General features: G+C 45.1%; 1 protein-coding gene across 1 annotated transcript in view; it reads right to left on the bottom strand.

The window, feature by feature from the left end:
- Nucleotides 1-17,928, bottom strand: part of sli (slit guidance ligand) — a 416,482-nt gene that overhangs the window by 163,238 nt on the left and 235,316 nt on the right. The window contains exon 6 of the mRNA XM_075676723.1: nucleotides 12,506-12,577. Within this exon, the coding sequence (XP_075532838.1) occupies nucleotides 12,506-12,577 (72 nt within the window). The remainder of the gene's footprint in view (nucleotides 1-12,505; nucleotides 12,578-17,928) is intronic.

The raw sequence follows: 17,928 nt of genomic DNA, 5'->3' as shown, positions 1-17,928 counted from the left end.
GAGAGATCTCATTATCCAAGAAAACGAAGCGGTTACTTAACACGAGCTCCACATTGAATCACTGGGCTTCGTTGCGCTTGTCTGTGGAACGCACCTGACAAGTGTGCAGACTGGATTGTCCCAAACCCCAGTAACATCGTGCGCATCCTCTCTCACCGAGGCCTGCGCCTTTCCGGCAGCTGGCACCGCAGAATCACGGTGCGGCACCCGAACGAAGGGGAAATCGCAGTCGCGAACTTCAACCATCCTTGCTGCAAAGCGCTCCCGTCTGCTACTGCATCCCGAGCGTACTTTCGAAAGCGCCCTCTATACAGGTGGTCATCAGTGGCGCCTTATAGGCGGTTCACTAACGCATCATTTACGCATCCAAATTATCCTGCCGATTCAATCTATCGAAACCTTGGTTGGCCCTACGCAGCTTAAGAAGCGAAAAGGAACGTCTTTTTTAGAGCTACTAAACATTTAAAAAGCCGACATCATGGGCAAAGCACACAATCGTTGCAAAAGCATATGGTAGTGCCGTTCGAAAGGCAAAAAGGAAATTCTTTTCGTACGACCTTCAAATCAATACTCGAAAATAACCCTAAAACTTTTGGAATATTATCTCCCCGAGTGACGACACTGTTCCTATTTATTTCCCTGCTCGATGATTCCGGCGTTTCAGTTGACCGAGAGGACTGCGCATCCGTTTTTAACTATCCGTATTATGCCATGCTTATGCAGGATGATACTTGCCAAATGTATCCGCCGACAGAAGTACAATACCCGTTCGTGAAGCCCACAACCATAACAGCGGCAGACATTTCCGCACTATAGTCCGCAATCTTAAGGTATCTACTTGCACTGGAGCTGATGGTATATGAACTCTAAGATTCTGAAGCACACTGTCATACCTGCTAGCCTAATACCTTGTCTCATTTCTCAACAATCATTACTGTCAGGTGAGCTCCCATATACGATTGGAAGCTAGGTAAGGTAATTCCTGCGTTTAAATCTGGAGACGAAAGTACTGCTAACAACTACCCTCCTATATCTCTAACGGGCGTCCCTGGCAAACTTATTGAACCGTTAATTTCGTCTGACATTGCCCAGCACTTGAAAAATAATGGTTTACTCTTTACTAACTCACATCGACTTAGAGGGGAGCTTTCCTGTGAAACACACTATTTGAAGTTTACTGACCTTCACGCAAGTATGGACGAAAATTTGCAAACATATTCTGTATTTATGTATTTTTGGAAGGCCTTCGATAATGTCGCGCACGGTCGACTAATCACGAAACTGTCATATTTTAATTTTGACTCCCTAACAAATTCACGGTTTCGAAACTTCTTATATCTCTCTTATAATCTCAGTGACGTGGTATGCGATGTGCCCCAAGGGAGTGCCCTAGGCCCACTTTCATTCCTGATCTTCATAAACGACTTCACTTCCGGAATTTCGTCGCACTCTGACCATATCGCTGTTCAATAAGACTGTGACCTCACCTCGCATTGGCGTTTATGGCAACTGTCGCTAAACATAGAGAAATGCAAGTGAACAACCTTTAGTCGTAAACGCCTTAATTCTTCATTTAGCTACAGTCCTAAAAACTGTTGCCTTTCCAACACATCCTCGTATAAGTATATTTATTTATTTATTTGTTTGTGATACCCTCAAGGTACATAATTGTACATTGCAGAGGGGAGGGGCGAGAATACATTCAAGAGCAAAAAATAAAGGATTAGTTCAAGGGATTTCCAAGGAACAAAAGCAATATGAAAAAAGTAGTAATGCATTCATAACAAATAACAGAGACTTACATAACATGAAAATACAGAAAGAATACACGTTAGCAAGCAGACAATGTTCACGAATAAGTGCATAATTATGCCATTGTTGCCACCATACATTATTTTACGTTGATTAGTGCACTCTTAGAGAGAGTGGGGTCACTGATGCTTACTAATGATGTAGGTAGATTATTGCAGTCGATTGAAGTCCTAGGAAGGAATGATTGTGAGCACGCGACGGTGTTATGACGGGGTACGTTAACTTTATGCACGTGATCACGACGAGCCGAATAATGAGGCGCAGGTTGGATCCAAAGGGGGCGAAGAGATGCATTGTGGTAGTAGATTTTATGAAAAAGGGAAATGCATGATTCCTTTCTGCGAAGAGATAATAATGGAATTTGAAGGGTACTCTTCATTAATGTAACACTAGCAGTGCGATGGCAGTTAGCTAAGATTAAACGAACAGAGCGATTTTGCACTGATTCAATTTCGTTAATTAATGTGATATGATGAGGATCCCAAACGGATGAGGCGTATTCTAATTGGGGGAGGACGTATGTCGTGTACAACAGCCGTTTTAATAAAACTAGCGCAAGCGAAAAATTTCTCTTCAAATATCCTAAGGAGCGGTTAGCTTTCGATATTACATACTGTACATGCTGCTTTCAAGAAAGATCGCTAGTTATATGAATGCCAATTAAGATAACGGTAGCATGTAACGGATAGAAGGGGGCAGTGATTAAGGGCGTAGGTAGGGCAAGTTGTGTTAGAACGAGAAATTCGCATAGATTTGCATTTATTAATGTTGAGTTCCATGCACCAAGTGAGGCACCAATTAGATATGTTATTTAAATCACATTGAAGGGTAGCTATATCAGATGCATTAGTAACTTTTCGGTATATAATACAGTCGTCAGCGAATAAACAAATTTGTGAGGAAATGTTATCAGGTAAATCGTTATTATATATTAAAAATAAAAGAGGACCAAGAACAGACGCTTGTGGAACACCGGATTCAACTGGAGCCGCGTGAGATACGGAGCCATTAGTTACAACAAATTGGGAACGAGAAGAAAGGAACGATTGGATCCAGCTGAGTACTCCGGGGTCAATGTTGAGTGCGCTTAGCTTGTGTAGTAGCAGTACATGTTTCACCTTGTCAAAAGCTTTAGAAAAATCCAAAAATATGCAATCAGTCCAAAAACCGCTATCAAGATATTCATGTAAGTCATTAGTGAAAGTTACCAGCTGAGTCTCACAAGAAAAAAATTTGCGAAAGCCATGTTGACTGTTAGAGAAAAAATTATTTTCTTCAAGAAAGTTGACAAGGTTAGAAAATATGATGTGGTCCATAATTTTGCACGGTACTGAGGTAATCGATATGGGCCCGTAGTTAAAAGGATCTTGAGTTTCGCCAGATTTGTGGATAGGAATAATCTTTGCTGTTTTCCAGTCATGAGGCAAAGATGAAGACAGGTACGATTGTGAAAAAATGCTCTTTAAGATGGTAGAGGAATACTCATTAGTATTGTTTAGAAATTTCGTCGTAATTTCGTCTATTCCACAAGAAGACGTAAGTTTAAGAGTGTCTATTATTTTTTTATGCCAGTAGAGTTAGAAATTACGGGATCCATAGGAGAAAAATTGCAGCATGGTAGCCTTGGAAGGTCGTTATCATGTGCTGAAGGAGTGAAAGCTTTTATAAATACATTATTTAAAATCGCAGCGCAGTTCTGCCGAGGTGTAGGCTCACCGGAAGACGTACTAAGTGATATGATTTTCGATGCACTAGGCCTTACTACATTCTAGAAGCTTCTTGGATTATTTTTAAGCTTGCTCGAAAGGGTTCTATTGAAAAAAGAAAATTTTGTATTCTTTATCGCAGATGAGTAGGCCGAGGCAGCTTCTTTGTAAGCAGACCATTTAGCCTGGCTTTCCATCCGCTTAGCTGTGCTAAAAAGACGTTTTTTTCTGTTAGATAGGCGTTTCAAAGATTTAGTATACCATGAAGTATACAGGTGTCTATCTCACGCCCACTCTCACGTAGTCAACTAATATCAATGTAATTACAGCAAAAAGATCACGAACGCTCCTCAATGTGCTCCCCATTTGTGCACCCTCAACCAGACTTATCTAATCAAGAACCTTAAAGCAACTCAGACCCGTGCCGCACGATTGATAATAAGAGACTACATCCCAGTACAATCTACCGTCACGAATACCAAGAAAGTGCTAGGAGTATCACTCTAATAAACGCGCAGTTATCGCACTACTGTGTTTGCTGCACAAAATAATTAATAGTAACCGTCCGTTTTCCTTACCACTCCCTCGTCCATACCGCACATGAAGACGTCTGCAGAATGACCGTCGTTTTCAGCGCCTCTTTGGTAGAACAAAACACGTTTAATTCACCCGCCCGGCCACAAGCTGTCACATATTGGAATACCCTTCCCGACAAAATCGCAAACATTGTTGATCCTGTCACTTTCAGAAATGAAGTAAGCGGTATTTTTACCTAACGTTCATGTATTGTTTGAGTGGTATCCGCATAGAATTGAGTAGGTTTCTTTCGATACATTCGTTCCTGCGTGACACCTAATTGTAAGAATTGCATGTGCATTTCCGCAGTTGTTGATTTTCTAAAAATTAAATTATGGGGTTTTACGTGCCAGATCCACGATGTGATTATGAAGCACGTCGTAATGGGGTACTGCGCAAATTTGGACCACCTGGGGTTCCTTAACGTGCATCTAAATCTAAGTACACGGGTGTTTTCGGAATTCGCCCCCATCGAAATGTGGTTGTTGATTTCCTGCAGCCTAACAATGTATAAGCAACAATTGTCACTTTTGCCGCTAACTGTTGTGTGTAACATTTGATTCTATGCTGCTAAATATGTAACGAGTTGACTTCCGCTGCTTTTCAGTACGTCTAACGTTCCCTAACCCTCTTCCCGAAATACTCCGTTCCGTGTAAGAGACAGAGGGCCCAGGGCTCGTATTCACACACACACACACACACACACACACACACACACACACACACACACACACACACACACACACACACACACACACACACTCGCCACTCTATATCCGACGGGCCATTATGTCGGCAGCACCGCTATTATTGTCTATAGTTTGCGTAGATTTTGAGCTCGACTTCCCCCAATAGCCAGGGCCTGTATCCAAAAAAAAAAAAGGTCTTACGCTATAATTATTTGTAAAACAAAAGTCTAGCCGATCCTGAAGCTCGTCGTTTCAATAGCGAAGGCGACCGGCCAATGGTAAAGAACATTTACGAACGAAAAGATTTGCCAATGCAGGGCCATATTATGTAGCACGCGATGCAGGGGCCAAACTTACTAAGCTTTTCGCTCGCAAGTGATGTTTTCCACTGCCTGGTCGCCTTCGCTGTAATAATGTGTCCGACAATGCGATTCACAGTTGCAACTTTTTTTCTGTGAATGCAGGCCCAGTTCATTTTCCACGCTATCATCTGCAGCTCGGAGTGTTCGAATAATAATAATAATATTTGGGGTTTTACGTGCCAAAACCACTTTCTGATTATGAGGCACGCCGTAGTGGAGGACTCCGGAAATTTTGACCATCTGGGGTTCTTTAACGTGCACCTAAATCTAAGCACACGGGTGTTTTCGCATTTCGCCTAGGGGTGTTCGAAGCCCGCAATAACGTTGGTGCGGCGGGGTTGACCGGGTCAACGACAAGTGGTGAAAAAAACAGAAAAATAACTGGATCGTTACGAAACACGCGAACCAAATTCCCGTATTGAGTGCATACCTATACAGCCGTCACTTCACTATCCTAACGAGAACTGAAGGCGACATTCTGGACTACTGCTTTCTTTGTTTCAGGGTCGTTTGTAACAGCTACTTATTTGTTCCGTGGGTTCATTTTGTGCATTCGGTGTGTTCCTGTGCATCTCCTACGTAATTCAGAGGACGTGCCATTCCATAAGCGTCTGAGACTATTTAACCATATTTGTACGGACTCCAATGCTTGTGCACTGTGCATATTAATGTCCTGACAATCGTGTTCGGTCGCTATTATAATGTATGGGACTGCAAGTTTCATCAAATAAAGCTGCAAGTCGTACATTGTTTCCCTCTTAACGCTGACTATATATATCACGCGTGCCTCTTCATAGACCTCTTGCATAATGCCGTCAGCCCTGTGCGCACATTGGGTTCCCGCCGCCATCGCTTTTGGGAGGACGTGCGAGCGAACGCGCAGCAGGACGCGCTTAGGAAATTTGCAGGCCGCGTGGGCTCTGTGAAAAGTCTCGTTGAGTTTGCTACGCTGTTCTGACACGACCCGGCGAACAACAGCTCGGTTCCCCGCAACACGTAGATTGCACTGGTACAAATTCCGCAACAAGACGGGACAGAATGACAGCGCAGTTTATATCAATGCACCCGTACCAACTAGCCCAGCTATCAACCTTGTTAAGGATATGAGTATATCTTGGCATGCTTCCGCGCTTGCATCACAAAGGCGCCGTAGTCGCCATTTGGCCCACTGCTTAAACCAAGCTCGAATCGCACAAGGGTGCTCGACTCCTTCCGGAAAGAAGACGTCCAAGACATATTCACGAAATGGCATCAACGCTGTGAGCGCTGTATTCCTGCGCAAGGGGACTACATTTCAAAGGTGACAGTGTTTGAATTCACATTACTTTCTCCAAAGCAGAACCAGTCTCGAAACGTTCTTGATAACACCACGTGACCCCCCCCAGCCGCTCCGCCACCAGCTTCATTTACTTTGTCGACAGAAAAGTCGGCGTATTACTGCACATATATCGCTCGTGCATTCTGTCACTGTGTTAGTTTCTCGCCATTAAGCTTGGCCTAATTATACACATTTGTGATACCATCGTGCCTGCTTTTGGTCTAATGCCCTTTGCGAGTGGTTTTGGAGCGTATTTGTGCACCGACTTCCGGGCGTATTTGAATCGCGCTTTCTTGAACTCCGAGCCTTACGTAGTGATTGCAACCGCCCACCGGCTGCACCATCAAATAAAAGCCCCGACAGCATTCGTGCTCATGCATCTTTGCCGCTCTGGAGTGCGTGGTGGGCATGACGCAAGACGTAATCTTCTAAACCAGCGACTTTGCTGCCGCTGGAACTCGGACGCAACTACGTCTTCCGTACAGAAGTCGCTATGGTTGCGGAGCTGCCACGTCGTGACAGATGACGACACGAAGCGGTCGATGAGCACGGCGTGCACACTGTGCTCGCAATTAGTGCATAACGCCAATGACCTGCAGCTTGCTTCGAACAAAGAAGCAAGCATAAAAGCCTCCGCAGACTGCGACCGCAGGAAGAAAGTATAAGACGCCAAAATCCAAACATAAAGCAACACTTGAAGGGAAAGGCCCTTCATAAACAGATAAGAGAGGAATCTGTGGACGGCGCGTTCTTCGCCAAACACAGCGAACGGGATGCACTACAATCACGATCGCGAAAGGCACGACTCGCGCGAACAAGTTGCATTCTCGGCACCCGCTGTGGGCGACCCTTTTCGCACAGAGGCGTGACCGCGGCGCGAGGCGAAGCTGCCACCAAAGCGGTCAGGTTACGGCGCCTAAGTGGTGACGCCGGTAATGGTCATCACCCTGTCATCACGTAATCTCCCTTTCCATCTTAATCTCAAAACAGCAGCGCCTCACGAGTGCGAGTTTCGTGCAGCCGATCGTGTAGCCCCAGCGCGGCTGCGCGTGTCGTCTGCTATTCGTAACGGAAGAACCAGGTATGCGCCTTGACAGCGGCACCCGGGCGACGAAAGTCGTCCACGCTGCGCTATGTGAGCGCACGAAACGGCGCGCGAGTAGTCTTTTGCACCCCCGTACAGCTCTTGGCTCCACGAGCACACACCTCTGGGCTCAAAGCCGAGAGCAACGCTGCGCGCAACTACGTCGTTACGAGCGCCATTTCTTTCGGGACGAGCCTAATGGGACCTAACGACCCCCCCTGCTCATCGGCGCGGTGGATTCCGAGACACCCTCCGGCGGAAAGCTTCGGAGAACCGGTCAGTGATTTCGGCTCTTGCGAAACTCCACCACACGTCCACTTGGACTGCCAATCGTGACCGAAGCGACGAGCTCGCGCCCGCCGCGCGGCAGAACTTGTTTGGCCGGCCGGAAATGGGCCACGGCAGTGAGCGCGCTCGCAGATGGACAGCACCGAAAGGCCCGAGACAGGGATGCATGTGTCGCACGTGCGTGGTTTGCGTCAAATCATGCGCTCTTTCACGCTTGTTGCACGGAGCTCGTCGTCCCGCTATAGCTTCGTGTGTCGCTTACAAAGGGTGCCTGGTTATGAACACTAATAATAATAATAATATTTGGGGTTTTACGTGCCAAAACCACTTTCTGATTATGAGGCACGCCGTAGTGGAGGACTCCGGAAATTTTGACCACCGGGGGTTCTTTAACGTGCACCTAAATCTAAGCACACGGGTGTTTTCGCATTTCGCCCCCATCGAAATGCGGCCGCCGTGGCCGGGATTCGATCCCGCGACCTCGTGCTCAGCAGCCCAACACCATAGCCACTGAGCAACCACGGCGGGTGGTTATGAACACTGTGAAATGTAGAGGAAGAATGTGGTGCGCTGTGTCAGTGTGCATACTGCCGTAGCACAAAGACCGTGCACGACGCATAACATGACCGTGCGCGAAGGGAACATGGCTCCGCCCGTCGTAGGTAAAAATCGCTCGCTGCGCCATAATCACTCAGCAACACCGAGTGGCCAGGTGATCTTGTGTTTCGAAATGTCCATCTCGGTTTCCGGTGTTTTTATGTCGAGTGAGGACACATGATCACATTCGTCTGAAATGAGTCTTCAAACCATATGGCATGGTTATATTTTTTTTTAAGCGATAGCACTTGTTGGTGCCGAATCCACAAAGCTTTTTATTCGTAAGTGCTCTTTGCCACTGGTCAGTCGCTTTCACTAATGCTACTCCTGCATGAGGATTCGCTAAAATTTTCTCCCACGAAGCAAGCTTTTGTGAACACGGGCCAAGATGTCCAAGATTGCGGATGGATGGATGGACGGATGGATGGATGGATGGATGGATGGATGGATGGATGGATGGATGGATGGATGGATGGATGGATGGATGGATGGATGGATGGATGGATGGATGGATGGATGGATGTTACGAGCATCCCCTTTGGGGGGCGGTGGGTTGCAACACCAAGCTCTTGCTACTATATTGCCTGATGTCCTACCAAGGTTAAAAAAGAATAAAAAAGAAACAAAAGGAAAAAAAGACACGATGAATTCTCATAACCAAATTTTCTTACCCCTATTGTGAATTTTGGTTTTGTACGTCTCAGTTTTTTGTCGTCTCCCTGCTTTTCTTCTACCAATATTCCAATCACCTCTTACTAATCACTATTGCGGACATGTTTACTTTCCCCCTGCTCTCGCTGAACCCAAGGGCTTCAAGGAGGCCAGTGGTGCCTAAATCGACCGCTGGGCAGATATGTTCACATTCTAATAAAACGTGCTCCATCGTTTCCCTAGCTTCACTGCAGCAAGCACATGCTTCTTCTTCCTTCTTATATCTCGCTTTATAGGTGCGTGTTCTAAGACATCCTGATCTCGCTTCGAAAAGTAATGAGCTTCCCTTTGAGTTATCATAAATTGTTTCTTTCCTGATTTCGTTTTTTTTCTCTCATAAGTAGTTATTCATGGCAGGTTTGTTTTCCATTGCCACCACACATTAGAATAGTTCAGCCGCTTTGACTTTCCGCTTGACGTTCTTTGTTGCTGTGTTGCTCGCCCTACAGGCCGCATACTTGTGGGTAAGCTTCCTGGTTCTTTTCCTCCACTGTGAATTAAAGTTTTCCCTGTAAGTCGACCACTAGTGCCATCTGTCGGCGGCGGTCACTAAGCGGCCAGTTCACTCAATGCACAACGTCTTTAACAATTATCTGAATAGGAACGCTTTTTGATGAGCTCAAATTACTTCAGTGACATAAGTTATAGAGCACACCCTCACAATCTGGCTTTATTCCGAAAACGGATTTGTGTTTGACGCTCTAAGTTCATTCATTCATTCATTTTATTTAAGCATTACGGTACATTACAGCATGTACAAAAATGATGGGGGCACAGACTAAAAGCCAGAAGCTTGACGGGGTCTGTACCCGATAGCTGCACTTTCACAGGGGCAACAGGAAATGTTCGTATGCGATAAGCTTACAATGCCAAAACTATACTTTTGAAAAATAAAACTAAATGTGTTGAAATTAACATTAAAACGGAAATACTTTACTTTTATACACGACATCTAAATTTGCGAAAACTTGGAGAAACTTTTCAGCACAATATCAAAACTTAACAGCAGCAGCATTACAGAAAATAATGCTGGTTGTTTAAAAGAGTAGGCAAAAAAAATTAAACATTATAAGTTATGTGCCCATTTAAGCTCTTTAATAGAGATGTCATTAGAAACATCATATACATAAATATACGTCTTAATTCACTCGCTCAAAAATCATTTCAGTGACGTAACCATTAGGATGACTCTTATTACGTATCAAATATATATGGCTTCATCTCGCGCAAACTCGCAGACGTTCTCTTCACTCTGCAGTGAAGCAGCATGTGTCTCATCTGACCTTCGTCTCCCGAGAACACATGAAATGTGTGGACCTGCTATGCAAAATACTTTCTGAAAGGTGGACAAGAAGAGCAAGCAGCTGCAGAGGAAACTTCTACCGAGCTGGATTCGTTTACTTCAAAAAATTTCATCTGCTGAAAGGTTCAAAGTAAGCCGGCTTCAAAAACTAAAGCAACAACCGTGGCCTGAACACATAAACAAATCGAAACTATTAAGATCTTTTTTTTAACCTTAACTCAAAAAATGCAGATCCTCCATATAGCAGATTATGAAAGCGTGCAATGACACTCATCGACCATCACAGAGCTCAAAGAGTGTAGAACTCAAGATGTGTAACTAGGTCACGTCAAACTGAACAAAGCCATGTATGCATAAATAAGAAAGGCGAATAAGCTGAACGCGCTACTTTCTTCTGTAAAAGGTCAAGACACCCAGAAAAATAGAGTTTAGGATAAATTTACAATCACCGCTAGGATCATCGAACACACACACACACACACACACACACACACACACACACACACACACACACACACACACACACACACACACACACACACACACACACACACACACACACACACACACACACACACACTGTCAACAGGTACTGTCTACAGTAAAACATTCAGCATTTTGTACTAGGAACGGTACTCCCATCCTCTCCGTATAAAAATCCTGCGATTAGAAGTTAATTTTGAAGCTAATAACAAAATATCGCCTGTAACTCTTACTGAAATAATAGCTTGCCACCTAAATGCAAAATATCTGCAAAATGCAGTGGCAATAACACATAGGAATAAGCGGCGAAATAACGGAATAAAATAACTGAAATGAAGAAATGAGTATTCTGACGCGAGATACTGAAGGTATGCAATGACTATTGGACAAGTTGACCTAAATATTCGAGCGACTCGTAGCGGTGAAGGGCACCAAACGTCCCAAATTCATGGGCGCACACATGTTTCAAATCGCAAAAGTTCGCCACGCTTGGGGAAGCTACAGGAGCTTTCGCAGCAGTAATTTCAAATAGCTACAAAGAGGACGCAGGTCCACAGTGCAGAAGAGATGGCAAAGTGACGACGTTCCACAGAACAATGCCGCCATTACGCTACCCGAACAGATGTAGTGGCAGATGCCAGTCAGTCGCCAAGCCGAGAGGCGTGCGAAACTTAAAATTGGGTATGTTACTTTAGTGCGTACACCATCTCCCATAGTCACTGTCGCAGGCATTGAAGATAGCGCCAGAATTGCGCAAAAAAATGTCGCCAAGTTTAGTGGCAACGTTAGTCACACAATACGCACGTATACAAGTTGCTAACACTGTGCGAACGTGCGAACACTGGAATCATAAGGCATTAACCCATCACGATAGGTTCCGTGTTGTTTTTCTGAATACCAGTAAAAAAATCAGTGATGCGTAATAAATTCTGTCATTTCTTTAATGCGCGACAAAAAATAGCATCGGAAAAGGCATCGCCACAGACTCGCAGCCTAAGAAACAACTGTGTCACTCAACTATCTGTCGTACAGATGATTGAGTGACACCTTCCTTGGAGCAGAAGTGAGCGCTAACCGACACCAACGTGTACGTTGCGGCCCCGATCAATCAGTTTCATGCAACGATTACTGGAGGAAAATCTCGCGCCAATGCGAAAGCGTGCCACTGGCACGGCGGCTCAAGCAAGATTATCTGTAACTTCATACTTCCGACTTTGAAAGTCCTCTGTATTTTTTTCCGAACAAGCTGACGCTAAAATGGCATCACAACATTCGTTACACGGCAATTTTTTTGTAATTGATACGCCACGTGTGTTAAAAGCCTACTGACTCAGAGTGACCCATAAGTTGCATGCCAGTAAAGTTGTGTGGAAATGTTGTCGATGTGGCGCGATGCGCGCATGGACAATTGAATGTAAATGTAGTCGGAGGCCATCCAGGAACGCAACACATGAGGGACACAATGTCAATCTTGCTCTTTGCGTCGCGCTGTACTTTTACAAGTACGTAATACCAGCACGGCCAGAACATTAAGCGCACGGACAAAGCTCTCGTGAAAAAGCGATAGATTACTTACAGGATTTCCATATTTCTCAGGCCACGCAGGGCTGCGTCGTCAATACAGGAAATCTCGTTGCCGTCCACCTGGCTGAGAAGAAGCGTAGAATAAGAACAGGGCAACGTAAGGAAAAAAAAAAAAAACTCATTCATCACAAACGCAGGCCATGAATATGGAAGAAATAAATATGGCTAAGTAACTGAAAACGAAAAGATGGTATATCGCGCAGTTACGTTAGTGTGCTCTGAAGTGTCTAGAAGCAGTACTCGCGCACCCAATTTCAGCTTATTGCATCCGCAGTAAGCTCAAAAACACTAATACTTAATAGATCTAAAGCCAGAAACTGTTTATTCAGACGTTTTGCAAACCACTCTGCAACTTTCTAATTGGAATTTTTTCCTAGCTTCGCTGCTTCAGAAGGTGGTTAATTAATTTTGAATAATTATTTAATTAAGCGAAATGCAAAAAATTGCGTGGCACACAACATACAAAGGTGAGCAACATGCATTTGGTCGCGTCGTCTTAGAATGCATCGGCATATTTTTAAACTCTCGCTAAAGTTAGCTGAAACACCCTGTATATACGCTGTGATCATCTTTAAGTTTTACAGAATTTCTAAAATTCGCCTGTAGCAGATAACATAATTATAGTCATTGAGCTGGATTACTCGAAAAGGTGGATATCACTCGAACGAGAAATCGAAGCACATATTCAACTACTTCAAAAATTCCGAAATTATTTCCTAATCAATTACTTTATGGCACATATTGCAATTTATGAATTGTAGCTGGTGAGTTTTCAAGGCGTATCCACTCGAAATTAATTTCCAAAATGACACCAGATTCGAGATATGCGTTATCAAACTCGCCGTAAAAGTACACTGTTCTTTCGCTTACTTTTTTAACAGAATGTTATTTGACACACTGAACCACGAAAGCAATTGGAGCGCCCTTGTATTTTGTCCCACACTTATGGAAATAATATATCGAAACTGGTGTCATCCTGGAGTATTCCGTATTCCAGAAAACAAAAAAATGATCACCCCGTGCAATATAGGCGTACAGCAGTTTAGCACGAATTTCTTTTTAAGTGCTCCGCGCACGAAACAGCGAAAATCCTCTACGCCTAGGCCGGGCCCCTGCAGTCAGACAGCGCACGGTCTATCGCAGCTCCAAGGAAGGTCGCTGTCCCACGTGATCAATCCTGTGTATACAGTCTCGTGTACTGTGCATGTACGGGTATACTGCGCTGTCACACTTAGAATACGCCTTATTTAAAATAAATAGGTCCGGGAACAAACGCCTCACTTATTCTTAACAGAAAGGCCATAGCGCAACATCTGCTGCCAAATTAGTTCCGCCGACACAGCAGTATATATCGACAAATATCTATACTGCGATGTAGCTCCAATCGCAAAATGCGGCGAACCTTAGCTACTCGGTTAGAAATGGGTCGATCTCCCTCGGCTACTCTATTTGTGGCTGTTCTAGAGGCGAAAAACATTAAAGCTAACGGCTGCCGCCATTCGGATTGTTTCAGTATTGACGGCAGAAAAAGCTGCCCACATCAACGAAACCCTGTTTACGGCAGCTCGTTCTTTCCGCCTGTATACGGCCCCAGTGAACATGCGGCGACAAGCGTCGCGCGAACTTTCTCTCTCTCTCCGCGTTTTCTCTCTTCTTCTGATGCAAATCACGAGGCTTTTGCAGCACACAGCAATTACATGCTTCAGCTGAGCGAAATATTTGACTACCACACTTTCCGTCAGTGTACAGGACCCAAACAGGCGCACACAATTCGCTGTCTCCATAACACCTTTTTTTTTTCTTTTTTCATGGGCGCCGCCATATAGCGTAGGCAGTGGCGCCATCTATGGGCAGTCGACATGCTGTCTTGGGTGAGCGGTTTGTATTATATACCACGTTATACATACGCTCGGCGGCAGTTTCTGGTGGTTGTTCTCGCGCTCGCGCGGTCTATGTATTATCACGTCGCGTCTTCTAAATGGGAAACGTTTCTGTGAGACATACTGAAGCGATTTAAGTCAGCATGGGCGGAGTTTCTGCTGGCGCTGAGGTGGACGGAGCGCCCAGCGCGATGTGTGCATGCGTGTTTGAGCCTACAGTCAACCTCGGAGATTAGTTATGCATTTCTTAATATTAGTTTCACCAATGGGTCCTTGCCGCAGCTTTCTCACTAATTCTAAGCTGTGGTTTACCAGCAATGAGTAGTTGCGAAACATAAGAGGATCCTAACAGCGTAGGTGCCGTTCTTCTGCGGAATAAGTTGTGCTGTTTACTTTGACAAGAGTTCAAATTGTTATTGTAGATCTACCTCAATTTGTTGGATGAGATTTCCACAGAGAAATAAAAGACTTCGGTTACTAATAACAGCATACCGTACAGTGTGAATTACACTTGTCTAATGGTCGAGCGACCGGCTGCAAACTGTGCGAGCGTCCGAAGCAGTGGTACATGCTGCATTATAGATTTGTTTGTGCTTTTTAGGGAATGGTCCTAGCATGCGGCATGACCATGCGAGGTCTTATTGCGGCGTTGGCCAGTGAGTGTTTCTCTTTTTTTTTTTTCGAAGAAGTGGATGAAAATCGATTCTTTTTCGGTCTCGTTCGTCGCATCATCTACGACGCACTTACCCGTTTTACGGAAATTGTGCCCTCACATATAACCGTCGTACTCTTTTTATGCAATCCACTTTGAATATTACTGATTTACAGGGTAATAAGACAATCCCGAAGCGCAACGCCTGTACGTATGTATCATGCAGTGATCCAACCGCAGTGATCGCGGTGTTGAGCATCGCCATCGGCCATATACAGGAGGCGAACATAGACTTAGCATAGTGATTTCAAGTCTAATAGACGAAGTCCGCAACAACTGTGCCGGTGGCTGACGCAAATGCTTTATAACAATTACGCTCCAAAAAAAAGTTTACACCCTTTGAGGCTTATCTTGTCCCCAAACAATAATCCTCATCTGCCTTGCTTGCGTTTCCTCTCTTGAAAACTCGGCGCTCGCTACTTTCCCGTCGAGAATGCTGTGTCAAGCTGATAATGCCCAAGCCGTTCGTCACTAGGAAGTACCGAGCTCGCAGCGTTAAAGAAGGGAAATGCGGGCAAGACAGATGACGATTATTGCTTGGGGACAAAGTACAACCCAAAGGGTGCAAACTTTTTTTACAGTGTAGCGCTTAAATGTTTCGAGGTTGCACTGGGTTGGCCGTACAGGAGCACTCATGTTTTAGTTCCCACCCCAAGAGACCAGATGGAAGATTTTTCAGTTTAAGCTTGAAATTCACAGGCGCCGGTTCTCTTGGTCGAGTGAAAAACCGATACAGGCAAAATAGTTCAAACACGTACACACACCGCAGCCGATGATGCACGCGGCATGTTTGCGCAGCCACGAGAAATTTCTGAATACTGTAGTCACCGCGGCTCCGAAAGGCTACACAGTTGTTCTTCGACTTTGTACGAACTCAGGTCACGTGAATTTCACGGAAACCGAGCTAAACCACCTCCAAATCGTTCCGCAGCACGCGACGGCAACACATTCAAACGAGCCAGGGTGGAGGAAGGACTCGCCGCGCTCCCGTTCCTCCTCGCCCGATGAAAAGGTCTATACAGTGAGCCAGACGAAATGAGCCAAGCTTTCGAATACGCAATGCCAAAAGCACACACCTATGCACTTTTCGAGCCAAAGGCAATATGAGAAAAATGGTAATTTCAGAGCTGACGGCGTCGAGCTGCATATATGCCAGGAGGCAATCGGAAGTCAGGTTCGCCATCTCATGCGAATTTGCAACATGATCCAGTATTGGACAGAAATATACTGCATCAAGACGGCAAGTTGGGCCAGTCGGTTGGGATTCACCGTAACGTTCGTTACAGCGCAACACAGGACAAGGACAAAAGAAGGTACAAAATGACGACAATGCGCTTTATATACCTTCTTTTGTGCTTGTCTTGTGTTGCGCTGTAACGAACCTTACTCTGAACAGAAAATACGCAAAGCAGGTTCTTCTACCTAGCTGAAACACCGCCAGTAACTTGGTGGATTTTGCATGCAACCAAGGGATCAAGTTAGAGCAGTGCAAAAGGGAGAGTACATAGCACGTGCGATAGGGTGTACACTAGGGCGAGTTGGTTAGAGTTAGTTCATGGTGACGGCAGCGCAAAGGGGACACAGCACAGGTGCTGTCCTGTGCTTTTTTTTCTCCCTTTGCGCTGCCGTCATAATGAGCACGTGCGTACACGCTTAGAGCATCACCACCCTACAGTGGCGACGACCAAGTGAATGTGGTCGCCGAGGTTTGCACGTAAGCTGTACAGCACGTCCAATAGGTTTACGGCAGTGCGATTAAAAGACAGGACAAAAGACAGCGCCGTGTGTGTGTCCCTGTGTGTGTCTTCTTTTGTCCTGTCTTTTAATCGCACTGCCGTAAACCTATTCGAGGTGCGTTACCAGCAAGCCCACATTGCAACCCTGGGAAGCACACCTTTTTTTCTATAAAAAGAAGAAAGCCAGGGAACCGAATTGCTAATGCACATGCTCCCGCAATAAAAATCATGGCCGGTATTCACAAAAACCTTTTACACTAGAATTGTTCGTAAGAGTAAATTTCAGGCAATCCTGACTCTGGGCCTATTATTAGCGAAGGCAATGGCAGACAGCTTTATGAATTTACAGGGCTCCTCATTCGCACTGGCCGGCCGCCTTCGCTAATAGAGTTTTAGAATAGGGGCCCCAAACGTTTTGGGGCCCTAAAGAAATAGCGTCGAAGCCACTGCGCATGCGCGAGACGCAAACTGCGTTTGGGTTTTGCGTTGGGAACGCTATTTCACCGATTTAGCGGAAGCCCAAATAGCGGCCCCAAAAGCTTTGCGTAAACAAACATGACAGCACCCATCGAAGCGACGGCTCTAACCTAGCACTAAACTGGGTTCGATTCGTGGTAACGCGTGAAGTTTGCAAGCTAGGAGAAGTGACTGCGGTTATCGCTTTCTCTCAACTAGCGTGTGTTATGGAAATTGATTCATTAGACGCCGCTGGTTCCGAATTCGATTGTGGATTTTATCGCTCGCAGGCCTAACACGGCTAAGCTTGGCTGGTGAAGGCACGTAAAGTTGGTCTGCTCAAAACTAAGCGCAACTAATTGTTTGCTGCTTACAGAATAACCCCTAAATTGTAATTAAACGTCAAAATTCAAAAGTCAAAATTACTATTCGTATCATAAAATGGTATATTTTGTTTAATAATTTCTAATAGCTTTTCTTTAACGCCGTAGTGGCGCCGTCAGCGCAAGACGCTATCCGCAAACGTAAAACCCTATTCCAAAACTCTTCACTCCTGCGTGCCCCAACGCTAACACCCGCAAAGCTATTTGGGGCCCAAAACTATTGGGTCCCCTATTCTAAAGCTCTCTAA

The sequence above is a fragment of the Dermacentor variabilis genome, unplaced genomic scaffold (genome assembly GCF_050947875.1).
Source record: "Dermacentor variabilis isolate Ectoservices unplaced genomic scaffold, ASM5094787v1 scaffold_12, whole genome shotgun sequence".
In the NCBI taxonomy this organism is placed as follows: Eukaryota; Metazoa; Arthropoda; class Arachnida; order Ixodida; family Ixodidae; genus Dermacentor; species Dermacentor variabilis.
Note: the sequence above shows the minus strand (reverse complement) of the source record. Positions and strands in the feature narration are given on the sequence as shown.